The following is a 16,825-nucleotide window of genomic DNA, read 5'->3' as shown; positions in this document are numbered from 1 at the left end:
AAGCTCATATTATTCTCATTACCCCAGTGAAAATTAAGTGATATGTTCTGTTTAAATGGTGTGAACAAAAACAGTGATTTGTGGTTACCACACCGGAGGTGTATGTACTATATCCTATAGGGCATTGTTATACATCACGTTTCTGCTTCTCATATCAAAACCGCTGCAGTAATGCAACTCAAAATTTGGAAACAAATTGTTTTAAAAGGTAGGCATCATTCTAAGATAGAAAACAGAACATGCAAAATCGGACCACGCCTCTTTAAACCTAACAACAAAGTGAACCCAGTTGTGCTCTTGCTTCATCATTAAATCAGATAGAGGACCAGATATCATTAGTCTAAGGGGTATGTTTTGCCCTATATCCTTATACTAAGTATAAAAGAATAAATACAAGTATAATACAAATTTACCAAATTGAAGTACTATAGTATATAAACATAAATTAAGTTTGCTTTGGTAAGAGTTCGGTCCAAATCAATGTAAGTTTGCAGAAAATAGATCCATCCTCTTCCGTTAGAATAAAGATAACAGTTATTGAATGTCTATCCTCCCAAAAGTGTATGTCTCCTTTGTTTTACCAGTTGTCATACTGGTACGCTGTTTTCTGGACAGTTCTGTACTGAATGATATGCATTTAATTCTGGTTGTCGCTTTTGAATTGTGTATTTTATCTGAAACAAAAATAGAGACAAACTGGTATGTTATCGTGCTTCTTGCTAATAAGTTTTTGATTATTTTACAGTTATAAAGCTGTGTTAACGAGATCAGTACTTGAGATGATTTATTAAAATGGCAAGATCTTTTAAGAATTTAAAAATGTTGATGAGTATTTAGTTTAAAAAGCATCCTTACATTTCAAACCTGAACTTTTTTTGGTTTTTGTTTTAGTTATTTGCTTGTTCTTGGATTTTACCCCTTTTTAAAGCTACCCAATTAACCGATTATAGAGATAAATGTATTCATCATTCTGTACTGTGTCTAACTTCATTACAGGCTGCACTGCCCCCCCCCCCTCCATAATGTTCTCAGGCTCTGCATGGTTCACACACACCACAAAGGCAAAGGTATTTTCAACCAAAAGGTGCAACTTGTTTGAGATGGGGTATTCAGTTAAATCCACGCACCCCCTATGGAAGATTTTTCACACAGGGAGTATGAAACTTGAATGGGAATATGTGATTGGGCCCAATCCATTTGAAATATACACTCTGTTTGGGAGATTAAGAGCTATTAACATGATTAAGGTCATGCCTGCCATTGCCATATAGGGTGGATTTTAAATGGAATAGTCCAATTTGCAATCGTTTGGCCTTTGTGAGCCATTCCCTGACTTTGCACAGGGCGTTTACCAATAACTCCTCTATGAGGCACACAAAGTACAGGAAGGGTAAAAAAAGTTTCGGGTTTGGGGTTTTACAGGGGGGAGTAAAAAAGGATTTTATACATGCAATTTCAAGTTACTTGCCCCACCAGTCACCTACCTGGACAACCGATTCTTTAGAAATGCTTAGTCGCGCTAACAGTCGATCGATACATGTTAAAATCAGCACAATTCAGAGATACACCTTTTTGCTATGAAATTAATTTTCTCGGTCAAATATAAAGCAATATTTTTTTTTTTCTTCAGTAATGTCAGTTAAAAACTTGGTGCTTGGATATACATTTTTTTTTAATCCTGGTGTTAAAATTAAGCATCAAATTGTATCTTTTAGTGTGATATTTATGATTTTATAGGCCTTGAGTTCGCCTGCGAGCTTTTTACGGAATTGCTCCCGTGATAGCCTGCAATTTCAATTTATATGGATTCCATGATGATGAAAACCATTTTGTCTGTCTGTGTGTTTGTTTACCTAGGTTAGTTATTAAGAGACGCACGCTTGAGGTTCATGAAAATCCACGGTCCAAACCTAGAAAAATTAGCGTGTTATTATAGGGGATTTTAATCTTCTGTCCCTCCTATCTCCATGTGAATTTTGTATGACCTCCCCCCCCCCCCCCCCCCATCGCGGGTTGCCATTTTCATTACACCCTTCAGACTTGTGTTCGGGTTTCTGTAGAGATTCATCAGTGTTCTGGTTTGTTTTTAATTTGACATGTAGGCCTATATATAGGCCTAACCATATTTGTCATAATTAAGCGCTATACCTAAATGTATATATTATTATGTAATATCATGTACATGTAGGCCTATAGGGTGGGGTGGGTGCAGAGGTGTGTGAGGTGGGTAGTGGGGGGGTGTATGTAGGGAAACTTTGGTGTGGTAATCAACACACTTTAACCATGACTTTCAATGCAAGGCTTATTGTTGCCACAAATGTTTGTTTTTTCCTTAAGGTTATTTAATAAGTTTTTATAAACTTCCATGTTTAACCTGGTATTGTTTTGGCTGCTTCATTAGGGCCTATGACTTTCGGTGGGTTTCCAAAAGCAGTTTCAAACAAACACAAACAAAAGGCACCATACCCAGTCACCTTCATGACAATTGAAACACTACGTCAAGTATTAACATCCAAGTTATTCTGTTTTTAGGCAAGCAATTTTTGTTTTTGTTTAAAAACAAAAACCTGTTTAAGTTAATAATGAAAATGAATGGTTCTTATAAGGCACAATCTCTGATGAGGAACTCAAAGCGCGTAAAGCACGAAATTTACAAACAAACATAAAAACAATCAATTTATAAAGATGTTTAAAAACAAAACCTGTTTAAGTTAACAATGATAATGAACGGTTCTTATAAGCCACAATCTCTGATGGTTCTTATAAGGACAATCTATTTCTGGCGTTTAAATAACGAAAGTCTGGGGCGTTACGCCGGGGCGTTACTGGTTACGAAGGTTATTTCTTTGGAAGTGTGTTCCAAACAGTTTGCTTGATCATAAAACATACAGCGTAATACAATGTTTTGTAAAAGAAAGTTTTGTTTAAAATATTGCCCAATTGCATGTAAGCCTTCGGGCAAAGTTGTTTTGAGGAGAAGCAAATTTCAACACATTGGTCCGAATCACTCACGTGATGATGAAATATCCTCATCGTGCTATAAACATGATCAGTATAGGAGCGCTATTAGGCCTGGGAATTAATTATTTCGTTGCTATATTGAAGTTCTGGCAACACTGTATCATGCCGGTATTCCTATTAAACCCAGGGATATCGATCCACAATGCTAGTATTATTAGCCTTATATTTCACGCGTTGATTTTGAAAAATTTCAGCCGGTGAAAAAATGGTGAAATCAAAACGTAAATTCTGACAAAACTATGATATATCGCTCACGGTGATGTGCGTTAGAAAGTTGGGGAAAATCCTTCATTAGCGAACTATATTACTTTGAAAAGCTAAAAGGTTGATCCAAGAAAAGGCTCGCGGGCAGAGTTTAAGCCTATCAAAATCGAAAATCTTACACGAAATGACTGAATTTCACGCCTAAGTTTAACACTAGGATTTGAAAAAAAAAAAAATAAGTATCAAGCACTACAATTTGACCTGACATTTACTGAAAAAATGAAAATGATTGCATTTCATTTAGCCGAGAAAATTAATTTTACATTGAAAAGGTGTAACTCAAAATTTAGCTCGTTTCAACACCAAATTCGATCGTTTGTATTGCCACATTAAATGACTGAGTGAGCCTTGCTAAACAAAAGAATCGGTTGTCCAGGTTGCTAACTGCCACCACCACCAAAGTATTTCTGAACACTACCTAACATATACCCCTACTTTGGTTTACACTCCTGCCACAATCATAACAACTTATATTGAACTTACTCTGATGAGCGCCTGTCCTGATTTAGAGGTTGGAAACTGCTTAGCATAAATACACCATGCTATAAGAAAGATGGAGAGAAGAGTGCCCATGGCTGCTCCAATGATGGCTACAGAGGAGTGATGGTGTGTCATCTTGTAGGCTACTGTTGCAGGTACAGGATTATCTGAAATGTAATATTGAGAAAATATATAGGATGTTTAAAACAAAATCAAATCCTTAGTATAGCACATACTTGACACACAAATGATGCTATGTGTTTTTCCATGGATTTTGTGTGTTTTCTTGCTGTCTCCATGTCTGGTTTTTTTGTGTTCTTGAGTATATAAATGTATGCATACAAGTCTTGCTATCTATATGCCCGGCCTATATGTTGTGTTATTTTGTGTTCTTGAATAAGTTGTGCATTAAAGTTATCTTTCCATTACCTGCAGCTACTGCATGTTTTAATAACATAGGTGTTTGTGTGGTTGGGGTGTGTGTGTGTGGGGGGCGAAGGGGACATGGGTGTCTTGCTATCCTTACGTCAGTGATCATGTGCGCTTGAATAAACTCATACATCAGTAGATAGCATCTTATAGCATTGCTATCATCACTAGATAGCATCTTATTCTAGCATTGCTATCATCACTAGATACCCAGCAAACACAAAAACGTTTTAATAATGTTTTAAATAAGTTATATTGTGGCTTTTGGTTTAGGTAAAAACGTTTTAATAACATTAAAATGTCGGGTTATATAAAGGTCATGATAACGTTTTAAAACGTTTTGTATGAAAACACACTACAACAATATTTTTAAATGTTTTCGAAAAATGTTATTGTAAACTATTTTTGCAAACATTTTTGCCAAATATTGTGTCAATACTTAAATAACATTATGTTAAAATATTTCAACCCAGCAAACACAGAAATGTTCTTAAAATGTTTTTTTCAAAACCTTTTAAAACATTTAAATGTCGGGTTATATAAAGGTCATGAAAACGTTTTTAAAACGTTATTGAAAATATCTTGGGCAAACGTTTTTCGAAAAATATTTTTTCAACCGCAAAATATCATTCTGTTTAGAATGTTTTGTATCAATTTTCAAGAATGTTTTTGGAATGTTATTAAAACGTTTTTATACCCTTTATATAACCCGATATTAAAACGTTTTCTGTAAAACATTTTTATTTGCTGAGTAGTAGATTATCAAAAAATGTTTTTTTAAGGTTATGAAAACGTTTTATACCCTTAATATACCCTTTATATAACCCGACATTTAAACGTTTTCTGACAACCTTTTATAACCTTTTGCGAATGATGTCCAAAACGTTTTGTGTTTGCTGGGTAGCATCTTATTCTAGCATTGCTATCATCAGTAGATAACATCTTATTCTAGCATTGCTATCCTCAGTAGATAACATCTTATTGTAGCATTGCTATCATCAGTAAATACCGTAAACGTTCGCCTAATGGCGGTATGGAGTTCATGGAAATGAGAGAGCGCCATCCCTGTAAAAGCCGACTATTATCACTGATCATTAAGGGTACGTGTAGTTAAAGGATGAAACCTATGGACACATACAATTATGAGCAAGATCGGACAAACTTGTTCATGACAATACGGTAATCATTCACCTGATACGTTGTGGCCCAGTGAGCAGAGCATTAGACTATAGTGCGAGGATAAAGAGAACTTGTGGAGAAGATTGATGGTTCGAATCTCATGCAGTAATTTCTGACAGATTATGATATCTGTCAATGGTTTTTTTTCTGATTTGAGGAAATTTTATTCTCTATTTTCTTGATTTTATCTTTAACATTGTTTATATTATTTTATTATTTTATCTTGTATGTGTCTTTTTTCATGATTCTTTGTTTTTTCGTTTCATTTTAAAGTAACTCAGTCCATTCAATCAAATGTTGTAATGAACCTATTTGATTGTATCTAGCATTTGTCATGTGTGTGAGACGAACTTTCAATTCGCGCGAGTGTCCTTGCCTATGCATCAGTGGTCATAAGAGGTATATCATTTTATTCGAAGGGGGTCCCAAATATACGGGGGTCATAAAGTCTTGGAAAGAATAATAGCAGTGGGTCATAAAATGTTTTATGACCAAAATGTAGGGAGTCACACGATGACCACAGAAAGTGTGTTATTTTATTCAAAAAGACTGATTTCAATACAATTATGGGGTTTGGGATCATAAAATTTTTGTTGCCGCAATAGGGGGTGCGCAATTTTATTGACACAGACTTTTTGTAAATTTGGGACCCCCCTTCCGAAAAAAAAAAAAAATGATAGCCCTCTAAGAGGATTCAAAAGATAATCTCTGCCCCAATAATCCCTAGCTATATTTGTTTGAAACTGTTCCACGGAGGATGTATCATAATAGGCTCAGTCTTCAAATGATATAAATAAAATTTGAATGAGTGAACGAACAAAATCATACAACGACCAACTGAATAGAGACTGTGTATATGACGTATCATCCCGTAAATCTAGTGGCGGACTACTCAAATGCATTCCATAAAAGCATGATTTGCATCTACCGCGACCTCACACACATAACAAAATGCACTACGATGATAACGATCAAATAGGTTGATGACAACATTTGATTGAATGGATTGCACTGCGCCATGATTACGGGAAAGAAACCGGTTCAAATCTTTTGTTTGGAGCCAATCGATAAACGCAAGGCCTCTATAGCTATCATTGAATACTGGCTAGGATTCCACAACACAATGAGAACATGTTATAAGGCGCTTTGGTAGGCACACAATACCCCAATGGCTTTCCATATTATGTGCACTCAACAACTATTCAGTTCAGAAGCCCGGTATCGAAGTTACTTAATGTTACTATGTCAACGGGATCACGCGCTTAAGTAATGAACCAGTACACAAAAAAGGCATACCAAAATAGCGTGACGCCAACAGTGCTTGGTTCCGATACCATCACGGAGTTACGTAACTACTCCGTGGTCTGATAGTTATATGATCAATGGTCTGATCTACTTGGGTTCGATCCTTTTAAGAAAAGAAAAATAGCTGATCATTTATAATGCATAAATGAATAAAGTAATGTAGTAACACAATTTGAAACATTGAGGCCGTTCTATTTTTCAAAGGTCATTTAACTGTTAAATGTAGTGGAATATATCACGCATTGATAGGTAGCAGGTGGAGAAAATTTTGTCAGCGGTTTTTGTTGCCGTTTGTTCGCAGTGCCTATTTATCTAAAAAAAAATAAGAAAATTAAAATTAAATTTAAAAAAATTCACAATATTCTTTCGTAAAATGGGGACAAAATCCAAAAACATTTCTTGACCCTTCTTCACATAAAAGTGGGGGCAGAAATCAAGATTCGAACAGGTATCATTCACCATTCAAGGCGTACCCTCTACCGATTGAGCTAACGGGTCAGACAATAGAAGGGTGTAATTTTGAACTGAAGAATATTGAAAAAATATGAAGAAATTACAATGTTATAAAAAGATTTACCAAAATGAGTTAGGTATAACGTATGAATCGATTTACAAATTAAGTCCAATAACACTTTGAGAAAGAATACCTGAAGAAACCCAAAAACATTTGCTGCTCTAGCAACTAACCTAGTGACCTAAAGTATTGGGTCATGTCACGATATTTTTTCTGAGGCATTATGTCCAGGTTGCTCAATTTAACATACACGTATCCTTAATGCTGTTGAGATTTTACAAGGATGGCGCTCTCACATTTTAAGAATCCAAAAGCGCCATTAGGCGAACGTTTACGGTAACATCTTATTCTAGCATTGCTATCATCAGTAGATAACATCTTATTCTAGCATTGATATCATCAGTAGATAACATCTTATTCTAGCATTGCTATCATCAGTAGATAACATCTTATTCTAGCATTGCTATAATCAGTAGATAGCATCTTATTCTGTATTGCTATCATCAGTAGATAACATCTTATTCTAGCATTGCTATCATCAGTAGATAGCGTCTTGTTCTAGCATTGCTATCATCAGTAGATAACATCTTATTCTAGCATTGCTATCATCAGTAGATAACATCTTATTCTAGCATTGCTATAATCAGTAGATAGCATCTTATTCTAGCATTGCTATCATCAGTAGGTAAAGGTAAAGGTCGTCATCAGTAGATAACATCTTATTCTAGCATTGCTATAATCAGTAGATAGCATCTTATTCTAGCATTGCTATCATCAGTAGGTAAAGGTAAAGGTCGTCATCAGTAGATAACATCTTATTCTAGCATTGCTATAATCAGTAGATAGCATCTTATTCTAGCATTGCTATCATCAGTAGGTAAAGGTAAAGGTCGTCATCAGTAGATAACATCTTATTCTAGCATTGCTATAATCAGTAGATAGCATCTTATTCTAGCATTGCTATCATCAGTAGGTAAAGGTAAAGGTCGTCATCAGTAGATAACATCTTATTCTAGCATTGCTATGTTTTAATAACCTACCTTTTTGTGTTCCATATCCTTGTAATGTTTTCACAGTTGTACTGTTTTCTCCCGTAACTCTGTCTGGACCAGATGCGGTCGATCCTTTGAAAAATATGAAATGGGGAAAAACTTTTATGTATCTATAATCTTTTATAGCCTGCCCTGAGAAGTATAACGGAATTGTACATTTATAGTGTTACCTTGCAAGCAAGCCTGTTGCATTGGGAGTGGGTAATAGGTGTATTGTGATTTGTATTATTATTATTTATTTATTTATTTATTTACTTATTTATTCATTTGCTTGGGCCTAAACGGTTGCTCCGCTACACACTTTCCAAGTGACTTGGGTCCTGATGTTACCAGGTTCAAGCAAAATTACAAGCCAGGCTAAAAGCCTCATCCACGCTGGTCTATAGAAAGGAAATAAACTAAAACAGAATTGAAGATAAAGAACAAGGAAAGGAAAGGAACCACTCCCAACAAATTATGTTTAGGTCCACTGTTAGCCTTTGAGTCAAGAAAGGACATTCTTGACACTGTTAAGTTTAATCTCAACTGCCACAAGGCAATGTTTGCGCGTAATTATTCTCTTCGTTTTCAGCAATAAAATACATGAAAAATAATCACGTATAAATCAAACGTGCGATGATAAATATAGTGTTAAACTGCTAATTTTGATGTATGCCGACAAACCATGGACAAACGCAGTCACCATGGCACAGACACCTGAACATGTATATGAACAAATCTGCTACAAGAATATTACAAAAGGAATAAATGTACCGTATCCAGGAAGTTCAGTCAATTAGAAAAATTATAACAAATAAAGACGAACTTGTATCTTAATGATTGAGCTTAAAGTTTCTGACAGTTAATTGAGTTTTATTTGTTCCGAATGACCATGATATTGTTGCACGATAAATCGATTTGGTGTGAAATCGGCCATAAAATTTGTTTTCGTGACCTTTTCTGGGTCATTGTCTTAAAATACAACTGAAATTGTGTTTACTTACTAGTATATAATCAAGTCAATAAAGAAAGCAAATCACGGTGATCAAACATTACAAAATATATCGTATTTAAGGGTAGACAAGGCACTGTTGGTCGAAGCAGCCAAAAAATATCGATTTTCATTATGCAAATCAATCAAAAAACAACACTTTGATGTTTTGCAAAAGTTCATTCTACAAACCATACTTTCAAACCTTGCTTGGTTTATCGTTGTTAATGAGTTATGTACGTGTTTCAGCCCGCCTACACCGCCTACAACATAACTCAACAACCACAGGACCTACAAAAGTATATCTGTGATAGTTGTCTTCTTGGCCTATAATAAACACTCGCTATGAAATGAGCAATGCGATTTTTGCCAAAGCTGACTACCATTCGCAAGATGCTGTGAACTACCAAATCGCAGCACTTTAAAATAGTGTCAAACCTTAAACTCGACTTTGTGATGTTTAGGCATACTGACATAATGTAAAATGAGAGAACGAAAAGATCACGACTCTGACATGTCACAGTGGGAATTGAACCACTGATGGGCTGGGCTATTCCAGAAAATAAGTGCACACCCCCTATAAGAGAGGAGTAACTTTTCAATAAAAGAAATATCTGGATTTCCAAGTTTGCTTTCTGAAAACAACTATGGAATTCTCTTCCTGCCTGTATTCCAGCCACTAGATCAAAGGCCAGCTTCAGCAGGGAGGTTAATTGCTTTCTGGGTGCTTCCTCGTCAGCAGCTCGTCAGCAGCTGTTGATGCCCAGTTATGCCATGTCGTAAAAAATGGAAAAGGCTTGGAAATGCAATTATGCTTTGCTGGATTTTTTTGCCATTGGACACTTTAAAAGTCTGAATTCCAACAATCATGACTGGACATGAAGTTCGGAAATCCGAACTTTTCTATAACTTAAAGGAGTATTTCGTGATCCTAGCATCCTCTATTTATGTCATTTTTCATTACATATCCACGAAAAAAACCTATTCCCAAAATTTCAGTTGATTCCGATTTTGCGTTCGCGAGTTATGCATGATTAGGCCTATATGTATTACACTGCGCCATATGCGTTGTAATTTCGTTCTGGTGCACCAGAACGAAATTCAAATTTCACGATATCTTTGCTAAACGAATTAATCTGCAAGAAATATTTTGTACATAAACATTATGTAGCCAGAGGTTTCCAGTGATGTAAAAAGCTCAACTTTTTTTGAGAAAAGTGGGGGGATGAGGCTGTGGATCACGAAATGCCCTTTTAAGGGATGTAAGATCAATGGATTAATTTTTGTTCAGAAATCAGTACATGACAAAATGTGGCTCCTATCATCCCACTCGCCTATAGATTTCGTATAAGCGAAACCTTAATGATCATTTCGTGGTTCCACCTTGGTGTTCAGAAGAAATAAAACTTTGTGATGACAAAGCGTTGCCGACCTAATAGTTTCCGATATGGTGAATTAAGTATCTTTATAGTGTGCAAATGAACCTGAACCAATACGAAGGCCAATTACAAATTATTATTACGGTACACTTGTTTTGAAGCTAGGACTCTTTCAAAGTGATTTCTAAGTTTGCTTGTAATTTTATGTAAGAAGCTTGCCGACTTATACAAATTAAGTACAAATGACAGAAGATCTTTAGACCACGGAAGTACGAAACACTTCCATGTTTAGATCATAGTCAGAGAGTAGGACTATTGTAGAGAAGACCTAACCCCTGTAATCCCCCCCCCACACACACACACACCCACCCCTCAGTATGAGACTTTTGGTGACCAAAACTATTTAATTAGTTAACGAAGACGCCGGTCTAGGAAAAATCACTTTTTGATCTCTATGTGCACGATAAGGACATCAAACTGTTTGTTTATCTGTCAGTGTCAGATGAAGCACCTGGAACATGCTTTGCAAAACTTTTGTTCATTTTGATACGCACATGTAGTTTTTCCCACTATATATTATATTATTTAGGCCTATATTTTATAGCTATTATTCACTGGGCCTACAAAACAAAAAAGATAAGTCTTTAAAGGTATATCTTTGTAAGCCCAGTGGTTAAATTGTATCGGCATAGGCGGCATGTTTGTATTTTACATACTGACGAAGCCAAGCCTAAAGTTAGTCATTTGGAAAAATATAATGAGATACTAATCTCTACAATTATTATTATTAGGTGTTTATGTTCATGTTATACATGTGTATTACAACGCGAATTTTGTGGTGAACTCAATTTGTCCCCCGCACCCCATGAATCATATAATACTGTGTATCTATCATGTTTATTATTCAGATTTTTATTTATATTTATGCATTTTCTATTTATTGGGTATTGATACCAAAGAAAGAATAAAATATTTAATGGCTTACGGACTAGATTCAGTCTAGATACTATTACGACTATTATTATCAGTAGACAGTGTTAAACATTATGCTATCGTCAGTAGACAGCGCTAAACATTATCGTCAGGCAGCGCTAAACATTTAGACATGCTATCTAAATCTGATGCACATTGCATAAAGTGATTATGACCAGTTTGAATGTAACTTATAGTATCAATCACTCAGTAAATAACTTCCCCAGTGAATAATTTAATATACTTTATTACAAAGTAGCCTAAATGCCTAAATTCATTTATACTGAACTATCCAAACTTGAGAAAGATCATATGTGACGTGTCATGACAAAAGGAGACACTTTTGGGCAGGTTATCAATTTTGAGGTTTTTACACATCTTAAATATAGAGATATTTTACTCCACAACGCCGTTTTCCCCAATGAAATCGGACATTCCTAAGCGAAGATATTGAGTTCCGAAGTTATGGTATTATAAAATTGGAAATTGAGATATCGGCCTTTAAAAATATTATTAACAATGTTGAGAGTAGGAATTACCTTGAAAAATGTCTCAAAAAATACAAGATGCGAGTTATATTCCGGTCTGAAACTATCAGACAATATTTTTAACATTAATAACATCACAAATTTGCAACAAACCCAAATTGTGAAAAAATCACCCACCGGCAGATTTTTGGCTATTTCTCCATTTACGATCCTGCCCAAAAGTGTCTCCTTTTGACATGACACGTCACATATTGTATTCTTTTATCGGTACATAATCTACAATTTTCACTACAATGGTTCTGCAACTTGTTGTGCATATCTTTCATTGTATTTCCGTAACTTTATACAACTCGTACCAACATTTGGGTATGCCATGCCGTCATTACGATTTAGGCATCAATATGTCAACATTTTGTTTAAAATTCGCATTCAAGCAGTTTGGGCTTAACTTGTCTAAGTTGGCAACCCCTTTGATTCTTTTCTGCGCACTTCTGGCAATGTGATTTCGGTTTTGCTCCAAAACTCTAAGTTTAACATCCGATTATACCCAATTTTATAATCCATTTCACCTTTAATCCCTGACCTCTTGGCAATTAAATATTACTTCGGTTTTTCTCCCAAGATCTTGAGCATTTTGAGTTTAAATAACATATTGCTCTCTCAATGGGTTTTGCCTGGCAACACGACACGCAGCAATATTATCATTTTTAAAAAAGTTCATATATTTCAGCCTTTCTTTTCTAGCCCCATACCACAAATCGGCACGGGAGTGACTCCGTAGTTTTATTGGTGTTCATACATGTATCGGGACTTAATTCTTACGAGATACGCATTTAAGCATATGTCAACGCGATATATCTGCAGGTTTCGACTTTGATGAAGTTTGAAAAGCCTTTTCTTGCTTTAGTTTCTGGTACAAAGCATCTGACATTCCACAAATAATTATTTCTAAAGCGACTCAAAAAGGTTTAAATAATCTAGTGGAAAGTTCAGCTGCACTACAGCCATAAACTGACATTTTCTTCATTATTTATTTAAAATATACGTGGTATTTTGTTTGACTCAATTACAACATGCCATTATGATATTGTTCTGTTCCTAATAAGATATCAATATATTTTCGGTCAAGTTTCACTATAAAGCCCTAATATATAGCTATACACGGCTTAGTACCATTTTTGCAGTTTTATTTGATCCACACAAAATAGTCCAACATTGCCTTTTTTGTAGCATTTTCATTTGGTCTGTTATTTCGCCCAGTTATCACTTGTACCAAACCGAATTGGACGAAATGCAAGACCATGTAATATTGGTAATTAGACAAAATGGAAATTGGACTATTATATTGACCAGATAGTAAATTGGAACTAAATGGATTTAGACGAAGTGGGAAAAGCTATAACATACAATTCCTGAGATGACAGAAATTGTACATTGAACTTAACTTATACAACGATTTCGTTGAAAAGTTCGTGGCTTGAACAGGTATACTAATTTTGAGAAAACCTTTTATAATGTAACTGTCCTGGAAAGTATACATGTATTTTAGGGCTACTCAGTAACATTGTTGCTGGATTCGTCGTCGTCGTCGCTGTTGTTTTGAATTATTTGCATTGTATTGCTGATATTGCAAATTGAGAGAACTTGTTATGCTGCTCATACTGTCATAGTGTTGCAGACGTTTTCTTGCATCTTCTGTTGTTCCCAGCATATACATTTTGGGTTTTGGGTTTGGTATATGGAAAATGATACTACAACAATATGTTTCAAATGTTGTCAATATGTTATAAAATATTTTTGGCAAACATTTTTGCCAAATTAATATTTCGTCAACACTTTTAACATTATATTTTTTTCCATAAATTTTCGAAACATGTTTTTAAATGTTATGAAAACGTTTTGTACCCTTTATACCCTTTATATATATAACCCGACATTAAACGTTTTCTGACAACCTTTTCTAACCTTTTGCGAATAATGTCGAAAACGTTTTGTGTTTGATGTGTTGTTACTATACAGGGTGTATCAAAATGATTGGTACCTATATATATCAGTTTACAGTGAGTAATTTGTAGATTAATTGATGTGGTAAAATGTTACACAACTATCAATTTTGGTCAAGACGATGGGTACCAATCATTTTGATACAGTCTGTATAGCATATGCCACTTGTAGCTACTTGTATTACGATGGCAACAATCTTAATTCTAAACATCCATTGATTTAAACTTTAAACCATCAAAATGCACGCTCCTTTTATTACTATACTCTCACAACTTCTCATAAACTTCAAAATTGTTAGGCTAGTTACAAATTAAATCACGTTCGTATTTGATTGATTGAGCACACTTTCAAACTCTCTTTTCATCTTTTGTCACCAACTTTTCCTTTATTACTATTGTACTGAAAAACAAATATAAAACCTATCCATCGTTTCCCATGATCTGCACACAATCGCTTACCTTGATTTGGTATTGCAGCGTTGCATGTATGACACAATTGCACCAGAATTAACATCAAGCTCAACAGATTCACCCATAACTTCCAACATTCTGAACCTTTAGTCTGAATAGTTCTTGCCATTGTTTTTATTTATTTTTTTTGTTGTTGCAGTTAAGATCGCCTTTGAAGATATGAAGAATATAAATGGCCCCAGGAATGGCCCTGTGGCACACTTCAAATGTTCAGATGTAAACCGTCCCGGATATATCCAGCATTTGACATCCTTGTCTCGAGTTCATTTTGTTTTCTTGAAACCGTCCATTATCTTCAGCAGCATTTTCTTCAGTTTTAATGTTCAAGCTTTAAAAATCAATAAACCACTACCATGTAAACATACCTCGAAGATTTGTACTACCAGTACGACGTATACGTCCATCAGGACGTAAGAAGCTGTAAGATTGATAACGGTGCCAAAAACTTTCTTGGCGGATGTGGAACTTAACTGCGTTACGAACTATTAACACTTTTGCAGATTTGTAAAGTTAAGATGTATAAAATAATGGTGTCGCAGGTCCACAACTATGTCATGATGGTTGTAATTTTCTTATCCGTAATTTTCGTTGAGGCTCGTTTTGATCCGAAATGTTTACGGTCAGTTGTCAGTAAAAGAAGATACTGAAATCACATTTGCCACAGATTGGATTGTCACGTTCCCATATAGCATAATGTCGTGGGTGACGTTTAAAATTCTTTCGTAGATCACCCACGGTCCACTTACGACACACCTCCCCGGCACACCTCTATAATTAAATCAAGCGAACAAGCATGTAATAACTAGTATAATTAAGACCAAGTCTCAAAATAACAATTGAACAACAATGTTCATACGCCATTAAATGTTGGTACCAATTTTCATAATAATTCAACACAAATTACAGTTTCGCAAATAATAATCCTTCTGCACCCGATTTCTATCAGCTAAGCAGCCTGGGCACACGCAACCTGTTGCACGATATTAAATCCAGTATTGAATGAAAATTATTTTCTACAATTTCGCTAGTCCATTACAACAATGGGGGTCCTCTAGGTGGCACACTTTGATTTAGTTCAATGCGTTCTATATAAATCTGAATTAAATATAAGTAGTGGTTCGTTTATATGCATTAATATTGCATGTGAGTGGTTACATAATCGTCATATTCAGGAGTGACCATGTTCTTAAAAATTGTCATAAAATTTATAGAACAATACCACAATTGTTCTTTTTCTTACCAAAAATGCCAGAAAACATTTTGTTAATGACTGTGATATTGTAATACCAAATTATTTTATTATTGTTGTGCCTTGAGATATCTTTTAATATTAACAATTGAGATTGTTAAAGCCACAGAGAAATCATATTCTCATTATAAAAATGGAGATTGATTTTAAAAGATTCTTTTTTGTTTTTTGGCTTTTGTATAATGCTGCGAATCTATACTGCATTAATGGTTTTACTATACAACCATGTTAATTGTTATGTTATTGTTAGGTATTGCTGCACTTGCACATGTGTGTATTTCAATAAAACATAATATATGGGCAATTCCACGGTAACTCGTGCTACACTTTATGGCGTCCTTTTACATACTTTGTGCTCCAGCTTTTAAATTGATTTGATTGGAATCTGTATTTTTGTATTTTAATACCCAACATTCAAGGCTAGATCCTCATAGTATTGCTAATTCAGGATATCAACTTTTGTATGTATGGGACAGCTGTAAAATCGGTAACTCGTGCTACGAGCAGAGGACATGCTTAAAAATCACTCATTTTTATTTTGATGGTGTGCTAAAACAAAAAACACTAAAGCCTTATTGATTATATGATAAGTAATTGCTATAATAAGGTTTGTTTTGGTATACCTTAAAAAGTTGTGCCCCTCATAGTTTTACATTGACTGGCAAGAAACATGGTAACTCGTGCTACGGTAACTCGTGCTACAGTTTGTCCGGCCATATATAAAATGGTATTGTTCATCTAAATGTCAATTTTTTTTGATAACAATTCCTCAACAACTGGTGTAATGATCAAATAACTCAATCTGTGTACAAATAACCCCCCAAATAACCCATCTATGTACAAATAACACTATTCAGTGTATGTACCAGCATACAATGTACCACACACATTACATACAAACATCCCAGCCTTACATACACCTTGCTTGATCCTGTTTGGATATTTTATTCTAAGGCTTAAATTTAAACAGTTAAATTGAACAGTCAACAATTGATAAAACTTTTACTTCCATGCTATTTGACTCTAAATTCCCTCACAAAACTTGTAAT

At 34.9% G+C, this 16,825-nt stretch overlaps 1 protein-coding gene across 1 annotated transcript; it reads right to left on the bottom strand.

The window, feature by feature from the left end:
• Window positions 1–155: 155 nt before the first annotated feature.
• Window positions 156–15,516, bottom strand: LOC140164415 (uncharacterized). Its single transcript, XM_072187695.1, has 4 exons — window positions 14,516–15,516; window positions 8,233–8,316; window positions 3,769–3,932; window positions 156–674 (listed from the first exon to the last, which is right to left on the bottom strand). Exons 1-4 carry the CDS (start codon window positions 14,634–14,636, stop codon window positions 588–590), a joined length of 456 nt encoding a protein of 151 aa, XP_072043796.1. The 5' UTR covers window positions 14,637–15,516; the 3' UTR covers window positions 156–587.
• Between the last annotated feature and the right edge of the window lie 1,309 nt (window positions 15,517–16,825).

The sequence above is a fragment of the Amphiura filiformis genome, chromosome 11, assembly GCF_039555335.1.
Source record: "Amphiura filiformis chromosome 11, Afil_fr2py, whole genome shotgun sequence".
In the NCBI taxonomy this organism is placed as follows: Eukaryota; Metazoa; Echinodermata; class Ophiuroidea; order Amphilepidida; family Amphiuridae; genus Amphiura; species Amphiura filiformis.
Note: the sequence above shows the minus strand (reverse complement) of the source record. Positions and strands in the feature narration are given on the sequence as shown.